The sequence below is a fragment of the Dromiciops gliroides genome, chromosome 3 (assembly GCF_019393635.1).
Source record: "Dromiciops gliroides isolate mDroGli1 chromosome 3, mDroGli1.pri, whole genome shotgun sequence".
Classification (NCBI taxonomy): Eukaryota; Metazoa; Chordata; class Mammalia; order Microbiotheria; family Microbiotheriidae; genus Dromiciops; species Dromiciops gliroides.
The window spans coordinates 74,488,172-74,510,373 of NC_057863.1; the positions used below are offsets into that span (position 1 = coordinate 74,488,172).

General features: G+C 35.8%; 1 protein-coding gene across 1 annotated transcript in view; it reads right to left on the reverse strand.

The window, feature by feature from the left end:
- Positions 1-22,202, reverse strand: part of SPAG16 (sperm associated antigen 16) — a 1,175,972-nt gene that overhangs the window by 351,508 nt on the left and 802,262 nt on the right. The window contains exon 14 of the mRNA XM_043996008.1: positions 21,338-21,403. Within this exon, the coding sequence (XP_043851943.1) occupies positions 21,338-21,403 (66 nt within the window). The remainder of the gene's footprint in view (positions 1-21,337; positions 21,404-22,202) is intronic.

Sequence of the window (22,202 nt, forward strand, 5' to 3'; positions counted from 1 at the left end):
TCAATTCCCAATCTATAATGCTTCAGAAGCAAATAACCCCAGAGAAACCTAGGTGTAAGTATTGAGGTTCAGAGTTTGAGATGACTTCTAGTTCCACTTTGAGCAGGTACTCAGATTTCACAGACAGGAGAGGTTATAATTTACAGTTTTAGAGGAAACAATTCTGTTTATGAGGTTACAGATCCAATCGATGATTTACCTTCATATTGATTTATATAAGCAACATTAAAAATGTTTTTCTATACACATTTATATGCTATTGGCATTTAGTATTTTGGATTCCCTGGGAAGTTATGATGATGGATTCCCTAGCTCATGAACATATGGGATCTTACATGCTAACTACAACAACTTCTCACCCTCCATGTATGATCCTCTGAATTCTATCATTCATTTCCAAGCTACTCTGTTTCATCCTCTTCTGAAATATCCTGCTCCCTTCTTTTCACTCTTCTACTTGTTTCTGGTCATTAAGATCCCAGCAGGGAGCATTGTACATAACCAGTGAATGTAAGTCATAGCCTTGGTACACTGTAATGATAAAGAAACTATTGTTTTTTCCTATAAAGATATCATTTGGGTCTTGCTAATTCATAAACCTTAGGAGATGAATAAAATGTAAATGAGTAACCCTTGATACTGCACTTAAGGATCCTTGTAGATATGTTAATAGACATTTTATTTCAGTATTTTTGAAATGCAGACTCCTCTTCCCTTCCACCATTTCCACTTTGAAAGGACAGCTCATTATTTTTTTTTTCAACACATACTCCACATGTTCTGTCTTGCTCTGTAAAACACAGGGGATATTTCTCCCCTGTTAAGTAAGACATTCCTCATGGGATTTGATGAGAGCAGCACAGTATCAACTTGGAGCAGTTTTTGCATAAATTTACATAAGAAGTCTAAGCTCAATGAACTCCAAGAGAAAAAAAAGTCTACCATAGTTGGGACTACATCTGAAGCAGTATTCTAAAGATGACAATTTTAATAATATGAGCACCTAGAAAAGTCTGCTTTTTTAAAAACTGTGAATTTAGTTCCTTTATATTTCAAGAACAATCAAAGGGAAAAAGTAAGGTGTGGACTCTTTGGAAGCATGAATAGCATCCCATCTTGACTGAAGGTCAGATGGTTGTCCTGGGAGGAAGGAACTATGGATGCTCAGCTTGCCTTATGTTACACTTATGTGTGACCTTTGCAGACTCACTGATAACCTCTGCCCTTTTGCTTCACTGATTAAAGATAATGTCTTGTAACTCACTCATTTCATACATGATTTGAAGAACCAAATCAGATTTCCAAAGCAAATAGAAAAAAAATTTGATGTTCTTTAATGTAATAAAAATGTTCTTTCTGAGCTCATTGATCATTACAGAAAATGTACCATTTTGTGTAGACCCATTAAATCCATTTTATTTATTGTTCCAGTAACCTAAGGTGTTATTCCACTTGGCCATATTCTATTTTAATGTGGTCAATTATGATCAATTCATATGCTATTTACTGTAATAACATCACTGAAATAAGCTGTGATGAATTTATTTGGTATTAACATACTATCAATTCCATAAATTCTGGACATAGTCACAGCAAACATTGTGAAGATAATTTATGAATGAGGTTAGGACATCATAGTCTTTATATCACAATTGTGCATGTTTCATAAACATGCTTTGGTTGTTTCCATATGAAAATAGAAAGAGAATTATTATTATTGGATTTTTTTTTACAAATTATAGCAAAACATTAAATATTGTGCTTTCTCTGGTGAGGCCTAGAAGACTATATGGCAGCACATTTTTTTTTTTGTACCAGAATATTTTAACCCCAATTTTAAGCAAAATCTCTAATGTAATTTTTTTTCATGTATAGGAAGTAAAACATAGAATCATAGATTTCGAGTTGAAAGGGATTTAAAATATCAATTAGTTTAACTCATTCCTTTTTTGCAGATAAGGACCGTGAGGCCCACAGTGGTTAAATGGTGCTACCTAAGTCTCAAAGGTGCCTACACAGTTGGACATGAAATGAATGTCATATAACTACAAATCCAAACACTTTCTATTACACCAAATTGCCCAGTCATTCTACCATGACACTTTGGTTCACCAAGCATTTTTTCCCTAAAAATACTAAATTACTGTGCCAATTACTTAGAAATGAATTATAATCTCACAGGTAAAATTTTAATATATATTACCATTAGTTAGCATGTAAAACATAATTGGAGAATTTTTTTTTTAAAGTAGGATGTTTTCTTTGAAATCCTTATGCTAAAGAGATGTTTTGGGATCCACATAATGACCTAACGTGATTCCAAAGAGGTGATGAGCTCACAGCACATAATAAGATATATATTTTCAAGTCATAGCCAATGTGGGAATTTGTTTTCCTTGACTACACATATTTGTTTGTTTTCATTCTAACTTCTTTTAATTAAGTGTTTTAAGAGGTCATCCAACCTAGACCTTTGAATTTATAACTTAGTACATAAAAGCTAAATGAATAACTAGGAATTCTTATGCCCAGGGCTAATTCAATCATTCTTCTTGAGATGCCCTTGTACTGCAAGATACGTTCATCTATCCCTCTGTGAGTCTATCCTTTAGCTTTGTGGCATAACTCAACCTCTTAATCTCCTGGAAGGTGGGAAGAGAGGATAAAGCAGGTGGTAGGAGGTAGAAGAGAATACAGCAGTGACATACAATAGGTCCTGTAAGAGAGCAATCATCATATCAAGATCTTGGGGAAGGTAATCCATATCCAGGTGTTGGAGAAGGTGCACAAAGAGACATAAGCCAGTAGACTACTGAGAGTATTAGAATTGTTAGGGAAAGAAGGTCAGTGTACCATGGGGGGAAAGTGACACCATTACCTCACCCCCACTCTATGTTGTCACCCAGGGGAAAAAACCCTAGTCACATTTCCCTAGTTATGGCTCTGACAGGAACACTATCACAAAATTCATGTAAATCTGTATATACAATTACTATTACCAATTAAATGGAACAAAGATCTCAAAAAGAAGATCCTGGGTCAGCTAGGTGGTGCAGTGGATAGAGCACCGGCCCTGGATTCAGGAGGACCTGAGTTCAAATGCAGTCTCAGACACTTAGCTGTGTGACCCTTGGCAAGTCACTTAACCCCAATTGCCTTGTAAAAAACCAAAAAAACAAAAAAGAAGATCCTAATACAGGAAACAGAGATGGCAGCAAACCCCAGAAAGTACAAAGCAGAGAATGAAAAAATGGGATCAGGGAGAGCATCCCAGAAGATAGTATAACATAACTGAGAAGGATAATCATAACCATGCCCTCTCCACTAAAGAATGTGGTGCTTTAAGTCAATGTACAGCCACACAGGCCTTAGAGATGTTCCCTTTGGAGGACTGAAATGATGTACCATAGACCAAAACCAGCCATATTTCATACTGACGGGACCATCCTGCTGTAGAACACAAACACTGAAGAGTAAATACAAATGAGACCAGACTGTTAAGTAATAACCGATTAAGTGATTTCCATATTAAGAGGAGCACAGTGGCATGCAGCTCTCTAAAACAGAAAGCAGTCAACTCCCTTTACATTGGTGCTATAAACTAGATGTTTGCTACCTCAAAAATACATATGACTGGGCTAGGCATACTGGGATAAAGGACTAAGAATAGCAGGAAATAGCTTTTGTAGGAAGTTTAGGAGGAAATTGTCATTTTTAAATGAGATCGAGAAATGAACTGGTAAAGTAGGAGGAAATAAATATGCCTTTAATATTCAACGATCTTTGGTTTCTACAATATTATCTAAGAAGGAAGATTTTAGTGCCTGAGAAAGTATTGGTCTTCTTCTAATCCACATATTTAACAATTTTCTCAATAAACAAAATAGTTGGGATTTTTTTTCTTTTTTGTTGTTCTTGTTTCCTTTGTAGAATGAGGCCATCTATTTGGTGAGTGGCTAATAAATGAAAATTTAAGAGATTTTATTGAATATTTTAAATATTAATTTTAAAGGTGTTTATTTGCTTTCCCACATGCCACTTCCACAAATCTCCTAATTAAAAAAAAACTCACAATGAAAATGTATGATTCAACAAAACAAATTCCCATATTTGCCATGACCAAATATACATGTATCATGATGGACTTTAAGTCCATCATCTCATTGGCAAAAGATGAAGGAGTGTGATTCATTTTTAGTACTCTGGACTCCTGGTTTATTATTTAGTATGCATACATGTTATGAGAGTTTTGTTTTCCTTTATATTTAATGAATGGAAAGAAAATACAAATTTTAATTGAAAACAATATTACAAAAGAAAAAAGGTCAATAGAAAATTATATATTTAAGTAATTAGAAATACCTTTATAGTGAAGCATCTGAACTAAGTACTAAGTATTCTTAATGGTCATTCTTTTTTTTCTTCTGGTGGAAAATAGCATCTAGCCATGCTCTTCTCCTTCAATTATAGGAGTGTGATTCTCCCAACACTTACCAAAATGGGAAAAATGAGCCCATATTTAAGCCTCCATGAGAACCAGACAGCTGGCAGAGATGCCATTCAGCTTGCAGACAAACAAGGAAATAAAAACAAAAGGTACTTGGAAATCACTAACTCCTTTTGCAGTTAGGTCTCCAGTCCATGAAAAAGTAACATTAAAGCTGATATTAAATATTAAAAGAGTTTTAAAATAATTTTGTTAACTTTGGAAGATATAAATAGCTACTGACTGAAATTTGGATTTTTTTTTAAACAAAATTACTTCTGAGATTAAAATTTTGAGTTTTTTAGCTAGTTGATGAAATTTTTTAAAAGATGGAAAAAAAGAGAAAAAGACTTGGGCTGGGCCCCAAGCCCACATTATAAATCTGCTATAGGAAATTCTAACTAATCCTGCCAGGAGGTGTAATTTTTAAAACCTTTTTTTTTCCTGCTGCAGTGCCTGCTTGGGATGTACAAATTAATTCTTCTCCTCTGAGAAGGAAGGGCAAAGTCTTCAGCATTGCTTGTAGTTCTGCATGTTAAGCAGCAGTCACTTCTTGAAGTAGGGATATATTGGGTCACATTCACCCAAGAACACACAATTAAGCAAACAAAATCACATTTAAAAAGATAATCAAGTTTTCTTGTAATTACACTTATGGGCAAATTGGTGTGACAATTAATTTTTTTGATTATAGAGTTCAGAGACAATGTATGATGCATTCAGCATTACTCCCTCATATATTATGATCTTTTAATGTCTTATATTATCTGAACACCTATGTAATTCTTTATATTTATAGGATAACCTATACAACTACCATAATTAAGCCATAATCCAAGGGATCTGCCTATCTTTATTTTTTTTCTGCCTATATTTAAATGTTATCTTCAGAAGATCTCATTATTTTTGATATATATGCATATAGATATGTGTGTATATATATATACTTATGTAAATTTACATATGTGCGTGTACATGTGCACACATATACATCTATATAAAATGCACACATATACACACCTATATAGATATATGCCTGTGTATATATAGATATTGGCAAATATATACCTACAAACACAAAAACTTACATATGTTTATGTCCATATAAATCTGTTTAAAATACCAATAGCTTCCTGATATTCCTAAATTAATCAATCAACTAATTAATAGTAATTGTTGAGTAGTTGTCATGTGCCAAGCACAATTCTAGGTACTCTGGTTCTTCAGATGCTCTGTCAGTCATTCTCAAAATGTTTTGTCTTAAAACTCCTTTATACTCTTAAAAATTATTGAGGAGCCCAAAGAGCTTTAGTTTATATCAGTTATATCTATGAATATTTAATATATTAAGTTACAACTGATAGTTTTAAAATATTTCTTTGTAGATTTATTTATAAATAATAATAATTACATAGTAACATGAAAGAATTTAATAAAAATATCAATATTAAAAAAAACAGTGAGAATGGTCATTTATCTATTTCTGCACATTTTAAAAATATCTGACTTTTTAGAAGACAATTGGATTCTCATATCTGTTTCCTCATTCATTTCATTGTGACATCTTATTTTTTGTTATTGTATATGAAGAAAATCCAGCCTCTATCAGACAGTTAGTTGGAAAAGAGAGTAGTTGGAAAGGCAAATAACATCTTGCTATTATGACATAGTTTTGACCTCACAAACCTCCTGAAAGTGTCTCAGGGACCTGCAAGGGTCACAGATCACAATTTGAGAACTTCCGCTCTAGATAGGTCTCTATGGTCATGATTAGGGATCTCATCCCCTCTTCCTTCAGGTGATCACCAAGGTTGACCTAGGTTACCTTAGGATGCTTATTGTACTCCTCCTCTGATCTGAACTGAGGGGTTGGATACAGCATAAACATAATATATCTTTACACAAAGCTAATCTTGTTGCCTCAAAAACTATGTTTTCACAAAAACAGAGTCTTTTACAAAAATTAGTTTAATGGATGATAATGCCCTGACAGCTCTGTTGCCCTAAAATAATTCAACAATATTTTTAATATAATTTAAAATATAAAAAACCACAAAAACAAAAATATAGAGAAAATATGGCTTTATGAAAGCACATGCATGCACGCACACAAAAGAAATAAATGAATAGGTTACAATTTTATAAAGAGAGAAACAAGGGGCTTCCTCTGGTATAAGATTTCTGGGAAAAATGAGCTATGAGTAGAACATACTTACTGCTCTGATGGGAATGGCTATAAAATACCATACTATCAAGATGAGTTTAAAAAGAAAAATAGTGAAATCCCCCATTCTGGGACCTTCATGAAACTGAATTATGAGGGTAATTGATTTTTTTTAAGTAAACAAACCAACTGTTTTTATATTACATAGGTTCAAATTACTTGGTATTTCTGACCTTTGTTTATTTTTTTAATTAACCAGAACTTATGTCATTAAGTAAAGAAAAACATTGACTTTTTTAGTGATGCAACTCATTTCACCAAACCCAATTTGAGACCTGAAAATGCCTTTTTGTTACCTGTGTCCTTTATAGGTGAAGCAGGTAGGTAATACTGTAGATAGAGTGCCAGGTCTGAAATTAGGAAGACTCATCTTCTTGAATTCAAATCTGGCTTCAGACGCTTACTAGCTGTGTGACTCTGGGCAAGTAACTTAACCCTGTTTGCCTCAGTTTCCTCATCTGTAAAATGATCTGGGGAATGAAATGGCAAACTACTATAGTATCTTTGCCAAGAAACCACAAATGGGGTCATGAGGAGTCAGACGGAATTGAGAATTGAAATGACTGAAAATAAAATCCTATATAAGCAGCACTGATTTAAATTTTTTATTACAATGTTGATATTAAATAATTTTTAAAATGATTTGAAAATTGATGTGAAACTCTCCTTGGTAATAAAAAGCATTTACTTTTTTTTTGGGTGGTAGCAGTATTTCTTAACACCTGCGATTTCACTGTTTACATAATAAACAATCTCCCAGTGGGAAATCTTTCTCTATGGTTGCAGGTCTGCAATATCTTTATAACTTATAGACAGCATTGGGGTGGGGGGCAGGTGGCTGAGTGGTTAAATTACTTTCCCAGAGTCACAAAGCTACTATGTGTCACAAATAGGACTTAATCCTTCATCTTCATAACTCTTTGCTTAGCCCTTTATCCATGATGCCATGTTTCCTTTTCTATATAAATTATGCAGTTACATAATTTGCTAAGAGAACTGGCCATTGGAAAATGGTGTCCCATTTCCATCATGGAACCATCACACATTTAAGCAGACAGTAAAAATTTAAGGATTTTTTTTTTACTTTTAAAGATGTTTTGAAAAAGCAAGAAGAAAAAAATTTCTTGAGTTATATGAACCCATATAGAATGAAGTAAGCTGAACCAGGAGAACAATATTACTGGCTAAAATAATATAAATGAAAAGAACACTAAAATAGGCCACACTCTAAATAACTGTAATGTACAATTTAGTCCCAAAGAACAAATAATTAAACATACTTCTATATTTGTAGCAGAGGTATGGAATTAGTGAGGGAGAATGTTGAGTGCATATGGAGGGAAACCATTGTAATTGTTTTTCCCTAAATGTATTTTATCTGTTATAAGGGAAGGTGGAATTCTGAAGGATGCACAAACATAGAAAGGGACTATGTCTGGAACACAGACAAAACCAAGTCATTAAGAAAACAACTTTTCAAATGTTCTTTCTAGTCAGTGATAATTTTAAACTTCCCATAGCAAAACAAAATTAGATAAAGAAAGATATCTTCTTTATAAGATAATGTATTTTCTTTTCTTGCAAAAAATTGTTCAGGTCTTTGAAAATGCTTGAAAAAAAGAAAATACTTGCTTGTTTGCTTTTATCTATAAGAACCTCTTAGGTAATCATTTTTTTTTCATAGTAATATAGGTTAAATATAATCTTCTCTCTTCTCCCCTCTCTTCCCTTCCTTTCCTTTCCTTTCCCTTCCCTTCCCTCCTCTCCTCTCCTCTCTTGGGGTTTGTACCAAATGGCCTCTTAAGCCCCAAATCTGCTCTGGATCCAGATAAATGATCTATGTTTAATAAACTGATGTATAAAGTGATATTAAGAACTCAGACAGCTCATGTCAGGGTCATGGAGGAAAATTATAGAGGTGAAAGTGGGCTACAAAAGAAAACTCACAATGACAGGAACTGGACAATATTTGGTTTTAAATATAACTGCCCATGGCAGTCAATGTCAAATTATCAATCTCTGAGCTAGTATAGTTTCTGGGCACATGCGCGTGCGTGCGCACACACACACACACACACACACACATCCTAATAGAATATAAACACCTTTAGATCAGGGACTATTTTTTTTTCTGTGATATCTGGCATATAGTAGCCATTTAATAAATGTTTGTTGAATGAATAATGTACCACACAACACATTACCATGTGACTTATTGGTTGAATAACATTGTGTAGCTTACTTACCCTCTCATTGTTTTCTTATGGATAATCAATATCTATTTTTTACAGTTTAAGAAACTGAGGCAGAGAGAGGTTAAGTGACTAGATTAGAACTCTAGTCTTCTTGACTTCAGGACTAATGCACCACTTAGCTGTCAATTTGCTGCCACATAGTGTTGTTGGGAGGATCAACTAAGAAAACATGTATGAAACCACTAGGAAACAGCAAATCATTATATAAATGAAAGATATTTTTTTACTTTGGAATAATTTTTCATGGACATAAAATCTCTATTTATTATTTTAGGATGTGGAGTTCAAGATAATTCATCTACTTCATGAAATTCTAGGTAGTTTATACCACAATGATGACCTTTGAGAAATACAAAACAAACTTTAAATCCTTGCAAAATAAAACGATACCTCAAATATAGCATAAAAGTAACAAAATAGCCTACTACTTTTTTCTGCTATTGGCTACTCTGATGTTTTCTTTTGTTTTGTTTTCCTGATCACCTTGGGTAATATTTTGTAGTTCAGATCACACCTAAAAGTTATAACTTATGCATCATCTAGGTGCAGTAATGAATAAGAACTGACATTAAATATCAATATTATTGGCCCAGCTAAATAGTAGCTGACATCAAGTTGGATTGCTGAAGAAGTAAACAAAATTGAAATTTCTTTTTGTTGTAAGTCCCGCCTGACATCATTTGTCCTTCACGGGATCAATGGATGGCTGACCCAAATGCTATTTGCATTTCTTTCCATAAAATGCCTGGAGACTGATACATATTCTTTGAGCTTGGACAACAAACAAAATTCAGAAATTCAAGGTCCTTTAATGAAATGGGGATAGAATAACTTTTCCTTGTAAGCCTTGTAAGTGGAAAGGCATACTTCTAGCCATCTTTTGAGGAAAAATTAATATCAATACAAGTACTTATATTCACATACAGATAGAAAGATCGAGGTAAACTACCTAAGATCTAATAAAAAAATTCAAGCTACAAAAAATTGGATATCTTCCTAGTTCACAAATGTACTTTGATGGCATAAGAGAGATTATAGCTACCGAGTTTTCTATCCAATTGCTTTTGCAACATCTAGCTACAGTTATACTTCTAAAATGGAAAATTTACACTCGATACACTTCCAAAGTGTGTTACTCAGAATTGTAATACAATGCCAGAATTTTCCTTTTTTTGAGAAAATACCTGCTTCAATTTTGGGCTTACCATGTATGAGAGCGATTAGAGAAATTATATTAAAAACATCTCCCTGGCTTGCAGGAGATGTGTTATTTGCACATTTTAAGTTCTTGTGACCTCAGTTTTCTCATCTGTATGAGGGGGTTCTACTACATGAAAATGCTTAGATGTATCCCATGACTTGTAATTCTTTATGTGGTTTTTCATATAGAAAGGAATGGAAATATTGAGAGCAATTTCGAACTATGCCCAAAGAGCAAACAAACTGTACATACTCTCTAATCCAGCAATAGCACTACTAGGTCTATATCCCAAAGATATCATAAAAAATTGAAAAGGACCTACATGTGAAAAATATTTATAGCAGCTCTCTTCATGGTGGCAAACTATCAGAAATTAAGGAAATGCCCATCAATTGGGGAATGGCTGAACAAATTGTGTTATATTAAAGTAATGACATATCATTGTGCAATAAGAAATGATGAGCAGACAGATATCAGAAAAACCTGGAAAAACTTGTATGAACTGATGCTGAGTGAAATGAGCAGAACCAGGAAAACACTGTACACACTAATAGCAATATTACATAATGATCAACTATGAATGACAGCTATTCTCAGCAACACAGTGATCCAAGACAATTACAAAGGAATAATAATGGAAAATGCTATCCACATCCAGATAGAGAACTTATGGACTCTAAATGCAAAAACAAATGAATGAAACAACAACACAGGAATGAAAAAAAAACGCTTTTATTCAGGAAAAGGCACATTCCTCATAAAGCTCTGTTTTCTTATCTGCAAAATAACATTGTTGGACTACTTCATCTCCATGATTCCTTTGAGGTTCTCAATGGTCTGATCCTGTGATCTTCCTACTGTAGGTGTTACCCAAGGTTCTGTCCAAGCTCTTTTTCTTCTCTCTCTATACTGCCTTTCTCAGTGTCCAAATCATATCCTATGAATTTTACCATGATTGCAGATGATCCCCAAATCTATATATGCAGCCCAATTCTCTCTCCCAAGTTTCACTCCTGCATTATCAAATGCCTGCTGAACATTTTGAGATGGATATTGAAGAGATATCTTGACATAGGTAAAATTTAACTCCTTATCTTTCCCTCTAAACCCTCTCCTCTCTCAAACTTCCCTATTTCTGTCAAAGGTGCCACCATCATTTCAGTTTCATAAGTTCATAACCTTGACATTATCCAGGAATCCTCACGCTTCCTTATTTCATATAGCTAATCTACTGAGACAGGTACTACCCTAGTGCCTGTCATAGTGCTTATAGCCTATCATAAATTATTGCAACAATAAGTCAGTCAATAGACATTGATTAGGTATCTGTTATGTGCTTGGCACTGTGTTACATACTACTGTGGAGATTCAAAGAAAAGCAAAAGACAGAAGAAAAACAAAAGACAACATAATTGGGGAGATAACATGCAAACAAATAAGTCCAAACAAATTATATACAAGATAAAAAGAAATATTTAAAATAAGGAAGGCACTAGAATTAAGAGGGATGGGGAAAGACTTCTCATGGAAAGTGGGATTTTAACTGGGACTTGAAAGAGGCTAGGGAAGCCAGTAGGTATGGATGAGAAGGTTGAACATTCTCCTTATTGGTCTTCTTGCTTCTAGACTTTCAACAGTCATGTCCATCCTATACATTGCTGCCAAAGTAATTTTCCTTAAGCTTAGATATTTACCATATGATTCCCCTACTCAACTTTAGTAGTTTCCTATTGCTTCTAGGATAAAATATGAACTCCTCTGTTTAGTCTTTAGCTAAACTCTACACAATCTGGCCCCTTTTCAGTGTTGTTGAACATTATTTCTACTCTCACATCTACAATCCAGACAAACTGGCTTTATCTCACTTGTGAAACACCATTTCTCATCTTACCACCATTCTGCTGGCCATTGTCTGTGCCTAGAATGCATTCTTTCTTTACTTTTACTTTACAGAATCCTTCCTTTAAGGTGCAATTCAAGAAGCAACATCTACATGAAAACTTTCCTGGTATCCCAACAGTGCAGTGCCATCCCTACTAAATTTCCTAGTATTCAGCCACTTTGTGTATATATGTGTGTATACATACATACATACATACATATATATATATATATATATATATATATATATTTAAACTTTATATCTGCTTGTAAGCATTTTTTAATGTACTTGTTTCCCTAATTACGTGGGGATTTTTTCTTTTCATCCTTTGTACTTGTATCCCTAACACCTAGAACAGTGCCTGGTGCATAGTAAGCGCTTAATAAACATTTGTTTAGTGATGTATTCTTACCTTGATGCAGCAATGGATGCATAATCTTATCAATGTTGTCATTCAACCCCCCTCCAAGCTATGCAGATTACAGTGCAGCCAAGTCTTCTCATGCCATTCAAATGTTCTCCATGTCTTTCCATAAATCCTCAATGATGCATCAATGTAATAAATTGGAAGGTTTCTTCTAGGTCCCTTAATGTTTTATGGATCTTAGTGCAGCAATTGGGCTATGCATTGTTTTCACTATCATACCTGACCATACATGTATTTTTCTGGTAGGACCTTTGCTCATTATCGTTATGTCACTTTTGTTTTGTACTCAAGTTATTACTTGTGATATGTTATAATCTACTTATCCCCACCAAGAGTGTTTTTTTTTCTTTTAGGGTTCCCTGTAATTTGATTCTCATTAAATCATAACATTTCATGAATTGTAGCCATGGAGACTCACCAAGAGAATGTTACTATTAAAAATATGGGCTTTTATGAAGGAAGGATATAGGGAAGCCCTGAGACCATTAAAAGTGCTGTTTAATGACCTAGTCCAGGCTTCCTTTATTGCCCTTTGGATGAACTTTTGTGGTAGCCTCCTATTTAGTCACTCTATTCCTACTTAAGTCTCTTCTCATCCCAATTCACTCTTTGCCAAATTCATTTTCCTAAAGTGCATGTCTAACCATAACAACCTTCTACTCAATAAATTACCTCTAGACTCAGATAGGTACAACTCTGTCTAGCTTTCAAAGTTTTTGGCAGGTGAGTCCCTTCTTATCTTTTCAGTATTCTTACCCGCAATTCTCTATACACTATGTTTCAGATGTATTGGCCTCCATGCTTTTCATAGCACATGGCACCCCATGTCCCATCTTTGTGCCTTTACACTGACTGTCCATGTCCCCCATACCAGGAATGCTCACACTCCTTGCCTCCATCTCTCAGAATACCTTGGTTCCCTTCAAGGCTTGGCTCAAACTGGACCTTCTACATGAAGCCTTTCCTTATTATTCCCCAGAAGTTCATGATAATCCTTCTCCTCAACTGCCATGTATTCATTTACTTATATTCTCTATATACTTAAACACATATACACACAATACATATGTGCATGTATATGTTTACATGCATAATACATACACATATGCACTAGGGTACACATGTTCTCCTTGAAAATGCAAGCTCTTGGAGGTCAGGGACTATTTTAATATAATCCCTATCCCAGAAGTTTAGTTCAGTACCTATCACATAGTAGGTGGTTAATAAATGAGTGTTCATTAGTTTGCTTATTTGAGGGAATAACCACAATGAAGAAATCCACTCCCTGGCATCCACACTGGTTGAAACATAATGTTCAGTTCTCTGGGATATATTTCCAATGGATCTCAAAACGATTAGAGGAGTGACCTGAACAGAGCAGAACATAAGGAAGATTCCAATGGCAGAAATATGAAGGATGAATTGAAATGGGAAATGAACGCAGTTAGGAAGAAGAGTTGGGCAGAGCCTAAGTTAGGGTGGGAGAAGAAAGGAAAAGGTATATGCAAGAGATATGTTGCAACTGAATAATAGCTACAATTTATATAGTACCTATTATGTGCCAGGCACTGTACTGAGTGCTCACAACAACCCTGTGAGGTAGGGAATTACTTTTACCATTTTAAAGTTGAAGAAACTGAGGTAAGCAGAAGTGAAGTAATTGACCCAGCGTCATATAGCAAGTAAGTTGAGAATGGATTTGAACTTAGGTCTTCCTGACTCAAGGCTCAGCACTTAACCCACTGTCCTAATTAGGTAAATGTTTTCTACCCTTCTAGGGTGAGGCAGAATGATTTTGAACTGTATATGGAGCCTAAGAACACAACAAGTCTCTACAGGTTCATCTAGATTGGTATTAGTTTCTTATATGGCTGGGTTCTTCTGTTTATAATATCATTATTTCCTTCCAAATTGAAGCTTCCTTTATAACAAAGAAAACCAATAAAGTGAAATCATTCAATAAAGTGAACCCTGACAATGTCTACAATATTTTGAACTAGTTATCCTCCATCATGAAGTAGTAGGTATACTTCACTTGATTTTTTTTTCTATTAGACAATATTTGGCTCCCTTTTAACTACATTATATTATTGTGCATATCATGCCAATTTTTTTAGAGTGATTATGTATTTCACTGAGGATGTCCTGTAGTATTCTAAAGCTTAATATAGTCTATGAAATGTCAGTCACAACTTCCAGAGAATCTATCAATCTATAAGGAATTCCTGTTTTATTTGAAGTTTTTGCAGGGAATTTACTACAAGAATGGTAAATACTTTTCCATATATTAACTGGGTGAAAGAAGATTTCTGGTCCTAGAAATCATTCATAATCAGGACCGACAGAAAATTCATTCTTTGATATTGCATTAATTCTGACATATGGTTCAATCCACTTTTATCTGTGTGTGTCATGCTTGTTAAATTATTTTGACAAATGTGGACAGACATACCTATATCCTTCCTTCACTATCTTAGATATTTCCAGAGATTATTTAGGAAGAATTCCTCTTTTTCATTCTCTTAATAACTGGTGAATGAAATGTTCTATGTCTTCTAGCAATCAGAATATACTTGATATGGCTCCCAATAGCCAGCTATTTCAGTGGCTCTTCAGTAACTGGAATGACACAAATGATGTCACATTTACTGTCTAGAACTGCACAGTCAGTTTCTACTTTCCTACCTGATGTGCAAGATTCAGCTAAAGCAAGGATAGCCTGCACAGCTTTCGAACATTGAAGGAATCAAACATCATTTCAATAGTATTTTTTCTGGTTTATTTAGTAGAATTCCATTCAAAAGAAAATGATGATCTTTAGATTCTGCCTTTAGGCTCCATAAATATCACTTCAGATTGGCCATTTTGTTGTATGTTAACTTTTTCCTCAATAAAGAAGTCTATGTCATTGACAGCTTTTCCATCCTCTTTTGTGCTTGATTCCCCACCCTCACAGATGCCTTCATAATAATTAATGAAGGGATGATAAACTACAGCTCTGTATTTCCAGAATATTCAGATTTCAAGCATATTCCTATTCAAGTGGCATCTAGTGACACAACTTCACCTCATGGGCCAGTAGTTGCCCTGCCATCTTCAGCCTCTACTATAGTTCCCTATGCCACTAGCTAGTCAATTATGGGTGTGGGGAGGGAAAAGGGGGGTGTCTGGAGGCTGGGGCTATCTACCCACCCATAGTCTGGTGCTGGCACTTACAAGAAACAGACAGAAAACTGAAACAGTGGCAGTAGAGCATGTCCTTCTATTGAACTGTAATTTCTTTATGTCCTCTGGTTTTCCTTATAACAAGGATGTCAATATCTATATAATTCATTTCTACAGTAAAAACTCATTTGTCCATGGTTAAAAAATATATTGCTTGGGGGCGGCTAGGTGGCGCAGTGGATAAAGCACCGGCCCTGGATTCAGGAGTACCTGAGTTCAAATCTGGCCTCAGACACTTGACACTTACTAGCTGTGTGACCCTGGGCAAGTCACTTAACCCCCATTGCTCCGCAAAAAAACAAAAAAATATATTGCTTGCAGGGCAGCTAGGTGGTGCAGTGGATAGAGCACCGGCCCTGGAGTCAGGAGGACCTGAGCTCAAATCTGGACTCAGACACTTAACACTTACTAGCTGTGTGACCCTGGGCAAGTCACTTAACCCCAATTGCCTCACTAAAATAAATATATATATTGCTTGCTAAAAGTACCAACAATTATTGTTTGTAGGCAGTTTAAGAACTGTTTGATTCTTAGCAGCTATCGGTGCCCTATGTGCCATTCCCCAACTTTGGCTGTGGAAGCGGAGGGGCCTACACCGTCCTTTTTTGCTTTTTTTAATCTCATGATCTTCATCACCTGATGGCCTACACTGTCTGATAGCCTGAATCTCACCATACTTAGAAACAGTGGTCCATAGAAGACAAGAGAGTCTGTCTCCAGGCCTTTCCTCAAAGCCTTTCCAGGTTGGCAGGACCTTTCTGAATATGTGCTCTGCTATACTAATCCTCCAGAACCCCAAATCTTCAGGAATCCTTCAAGAATAAGACTTTTGTTGGACACAATATTTGTCTTTATGTTATTAACTCACAGAGAGGCTTGGTGGATATGTGGCCATGAAATGAACTCTACAATATTAGAAGAGATTTCCAGCAGAAAAAGCAATCATAAATGAAGTCACAAGATCTGATACTATAATTCGAATCATTATATATGCACATAATTCACATTATGAAAAACTCAATTACCATCTAGCTGTTTAGGACTAAGCATACCTGCCTTGTGACTTAAGATCACACTAGGCTGACAGTGCTGTATTTGACATCCTACTTATCAAAGTTCAACTTGTGGCATTTTCTAAAACTGTGTTTATGGTAAATATCTAAATGCAGTTTTCACTAGTAATATAACTTTAATGCATATTCCTGAGGGCACCAAACAATTAGCAAAGCTAATATTAAATAATTAAAATCTCGACTTCCCACAGAGGCACTAAATAATACATTTGCACACTGTCTGCTATTTCTTATTCATATGGATTGTGTTATACTGTTGTGTTCCCTAGGGGCACCTGGATGTCCTTGGCAAAGCTCAGGCTCCTGACACCTCAGAAGTTGCTCATCTCCACTGGTAGGTAAGTTATTCAAGAATAAGGAAGCTCAGCTGTTCAAATCTACCCAGCTGATCAAAAGGATGTCTTTTTAGTGCCAGTGGTTTTAATAAACTATCATCTTCTTTGTAGTTACTACATATTGTCAATTAAGAAGATCACTAATAGAAACTTTTAATGAGAGCCTAGAGCATGGTTTTGGTACCACATTTTCATACTCCCTCTCTGGACTAACAAGGTATTTCAAGATGAACTAATCAGGAGATCTGACATCTGGTATTTGTACTTTCCATTCATCTGCTACTCTTTGTCACATGTACAATTAATGTATGTCATCCATAATTGCACTCTTCCCCTTAATTTAATCAAATCTGCTTTGTTTCCATATTTATTAATTTACTTCTTTAGAATGATAAATTGTGTTTCTGCAACAGCTGTGATGTCTCTCATCCAAATTAAATGCCCAGCTTAAGAAACCTCCATTTCTTTTCCCTTCAGCTTTCTTCCAATTATACTAGGGCAGGTTTAAAAAGCAAACTACATAACACAATTTTTACAGGAAACAAGTATCATATAGTCTTATTGTATCACATAATATTTAAACCACTGCTTATCCTACCAGGAACAACATTTTCCCCCACTATCTGGAACCAAGCTATAATATAATATTCTTCTGCTAATTGTCCCATAAGAGTCAATTAAATGAAATATCCCTTCCCATGATAAATCTGTTTAAATATAGTTATGTTTGAAACCACCATTAACACCCCACAATGGCAACAGTGATACCAGCACAATTTCAACTATAGTCATCAACTTTTCTTTTGAGTAAACATTTTTCCCTTACTCTCAAGGATGGATTAACTGTGTAGCAGTAGGAAAATGTTGACTATATTGTGATTTTGAAGCTAGACATAACTAATCTTCCAACCTAGAGACTTTGGACTTTTGAGCTAATTTGGAGACAAGGAATATGAAAATAAGTTTTGTACTTTACAAGAAAATCAGAATTTAGTTTATATACTCTCTTGACCCAGATAAGGCTTCATTTTATCACCCTAATCTGCTTTGTGTGAAAACTGAGTATAGCTTCTAATTGTGCACAGTACTCTAGAAAAATTGTAAGTTTCTCTGACCTTCTTCCAGCAGCGCCAAATTCCCGCGTACTCACAAACCCACTGGAGTAGCTCTAATGTGACAGGACTGATGCAGGTGCTTTAAGGTAGGACAACCTGATCCTTCCCAATTTACAGCAACTACCTGCAGCCCTGTCTCGAATCACCTAGAGTCAAGGAACTTGCTGCAAAGCCTATCAATTCTCTTCCCTCTCCAGGAGGACCAATGAGGAGGGGTAGGTCATGGGAGAGGATATAACAAGGAGATCTCACTAAAAATGTACTTTGTTTGAGGCTAATGCTCCACTTCTGGCTTCACAGGTGGAAAAAACATCAGCTATTAGAAGCTGTTCAGCTGGGTCTAAGAAACTGAATTTCATGGAGTAGAAAAGGCGAGGGAAGAGTTGTGCCTCCTGTGGAGACTTTCTCCACTTCACATTGTACAACTGAGTAAAAGCTGCTGTAGAAATGGAATGATGGGGGCAGCTAGGTGGCACAGTGGATAGAAAACCGACCCTGGATTCAGGAGGACCTGAGTTCAAATCTGACCTTAGATCCTTGACACTAGCTGTGTGACCCTGGGCAAGTCACTTAACTCCAATTGCCTCCCCAAAAAAAATTAGAAAGAAAGAAAGGAAGGAAGGAAGGAAGGAAGGAAGGAAGGAAGGAAGGAAGGAAGGAAGGAAGGAAGGAAGGAAGGAAGGAAGGAAGGAAGGAAGGAAGGAAGGAAGGAAGGAAGAGAGAGAGAGAGAGAGAGAGAGAGAGAGAGAGAGAAAGAAAGAAAGAAAGAAAGAAAGAAAGAAAGAAAGAAAGAAAGAAAGAAAGAAAGAAAGAAAGAAAGAAAGAAAGAAAGAAAGAAAGAAAGAAAGAAAGAAAGAAATGGAATGATGCATGGGTCAGTAGGATGACCTATTTGTGCTAAGCCCAACTGCCTATGTTTGACAATCAACATTTCCCCACCTTTTTGCATTCCCTTCAATATGTAATTACTTAAATTTTTGCATGACAAAAATATTTTCTACATTACAAAATATAATTTTACATTAAAATGCCGTATTTCTCTAAAATATGCTGACTGTATAAACTGATTTGGTATAACTATTTTTTCAATGTACTTGCACATATATATATATATATATATATATACACTGACATGTATGTGTGTGTACACATGTGTTTATATGTGCACAATATAAAGGAGGAGATAAAGAAATACCTACAGAATAAATAGGAAATAATTAACAGAGAGAAGGCCCTGGAATTGAGGGTGTTTGGAGAAAGCTTGCTCTAGAAGGTAGAATTTTAGTTGGAACTTCACGAAAGTGAGGGAGGTCAGTAATTGGAGAGTGTTTCAGATGGGACCAGAGGAAAAAAAAATAATCTGAGAGATGGATTGTCTTATTCATGGAACAGCTGAAGATTGGAAAGGTAGAAGGGGGATAGATGATAAAGGGCTTTGAATATCAAAGAGAGCACTTTTTTATTTGACCCCAGAGGCAATAAGGAGCCATGGGAGTGTACTGAATAGGATGGTGGGGTGTGATATAATCAGAACTGTGCTTTAGGAAAATCACATCAGTGGGTGAATGAAGGGCCCATTAGCGTAAGGAGATAGTTAAGGCAGGCAGACCCACCAGCTGGCTATTACAATTATGAAAGTAATGGGAGCTTGCACTAAAGTGGTGGAAATATCAGAGGAAAGAGGGGGATGTAGTCAAGAGATTATGCAAAGATGAAATCAACAGATGTTGGCAACACATTGGATGTAGGAAAGTTAAAGATAGTGATGAATCCAGGCTTACTTCTAGGGCACAAACCTGAGGGAGTAGAAAGTAATAGGGAAGGGAGGAGGGGAGAGGATTCTGGGGAAAGATAATGGAGATGTGAGATTGGAGGTTGGCAGAGAACGTGGGGTAGGATAGGAAGATTTAGTAATCAGTGTAGAGATAGTAATTAGATCCATGGGAGCTGCTAAGATCAGTAAATGAAGTAACAGGGAGGGTAAAGAGAAGGGAGTCCTTCCATCCAAAGCCAGTATTCCTTCCCAATGCCTCATATATCCATGTCTGTGATTGCACTAGTACAGGAAACTGTAATAAGGCAGATAGATAAACAAATGTTCTATAACTTAATGTCATGGTATATTAGTAGGGACACCTACTAATTAAGTGACTTGACTAGGGTTACACGACCAGTTCATGTCAAAGGTGGGACTTGAACCTTGGTCTTCCTGACACAGTTAGTTCTTTATTCACTCTGGCACACTGACTTTCATAACCTATATGCCCATACTTCAGTTTAAGGCCAAGCCCTTTTGTTCTTCCATCACTGTATGTGGAAACAGTTCATCGCTGTGCCCTATAGAAGAGCATTTCAAGTAATGGATGACTGTTATTAAGACATCCCTCAGATTTCTCTGCTGTAGTTTCTATACTTGAATTTTTTTTTATCCTTTTCATAGACTTAGGTTTTTCTTATCATTTAACTTATGTGGGTGACTGTAATCTGAAGTTTATCTCTTTCCATATCTTTATTTTTAGAGTATCCAACTCGTTATAAGGGATTGAACAGTACTGGATATAACTGAAGATTCCCTCACCATTGCTCTGTTATTTATTTATTTGTCTATTCATTGATTCATCTATTTATCTATTCATTCATTCATTTGATTTGTTTGTTTATTTCTTTATTTTGTGGGTCAATGGGGCTTAAGTGACTTGCCACACAGCTAGTAAGTGTCAAGTGTCTGAGGCTGGATTTGAACTCAGGTCCTCCTGAATCTATCCATTGCATTTACTAGCTGCCCATCACCATTGCTTTATGATATTTATCTATTTAAATGACTGTCTCACATGTTAAGTACTGGTCATCTTTTATCTACCTTCTGGTCACACATCACTCACTATTCCTTACAGAGCTTTGGCCATTGTATTTATACATAACAAACCATTCTGCATTTCATATATGTGCAGCTTGTTCTTCTTTTGTCTCCTCAGCCTCCCCTTTACCCCTACATAATCATGTCACATAAACAAACATCCATGAGATCAAGCAGTTACAATAGAACCTGATTTGCTAAAAATCACTTTGCATCTATCAGACAATAAATAAAAACAACAGTAGCACTGAACTCACCCTTGCTGTGAAAGTAGCATCATTGATAGAATGCATGTGACCATAGAGGGATTGAGCACAGCAACCCTAGGAGAATAACAACAACAATAATAGAATATTAAATCAGTTGTAGTCAAACAAGAAAATGTTTGCAGTATATTCCAGCACAGGGAAAACAGAACTAAAAAGAAGATGTAGGGGGTTTTTGTTTGTTTGTTTGTTTTGGTGAGGCAATTGGGGTTGACTTGCCTTGACACAGCTAGTGTCAAGGGTCTGAGGCTGGATTTGAACTTAGGTCCTCCTGAATTCAGGGCTGGTGCTCTATCCACTGTGCCACCTAGCTGCCCCTAGGATTTTTTAATAGTACAGAAAAATCAAAGAGCATACCAAACATAATCCTTAATTTTTACTACCAATTATCACCAATTACTATCAAATTCAAGTGTATAATACTGAGAACATTTTCTAGTGTGAAACAGATCTCATTTTCTGTTTCATTATTTTGATGTCATTATCCTCCCTTCTGCAGACATGAGATGATACTGTTGAGATGCCAATGGGATGGTTACTAGACCATAGGGGACCTGAAACATTCCGAAATGAGAGTCAGAAATTTGACGATAGATGGATTTCGGGGTGCTTCATGTTGGTATTCCAATTTAATTCTTTGATTGATTTGGAGCATTGACCCACAAACTGTACAGGAAATACCAGAATGCTATAACTGGGATACTACGTTGGTAGGTATTTTTTGTGTGTGTGAGGCAATTGGGGTTAAGTGACTTGCCCAGGGTCACAAAGCTAGTAAGTGTCAAGTGTCTGAGGCCGGACTTGAACTCAGGTCCTCCTGACTCCAGGGCTGGTGCTTTATCCACTGAGCCTCCTA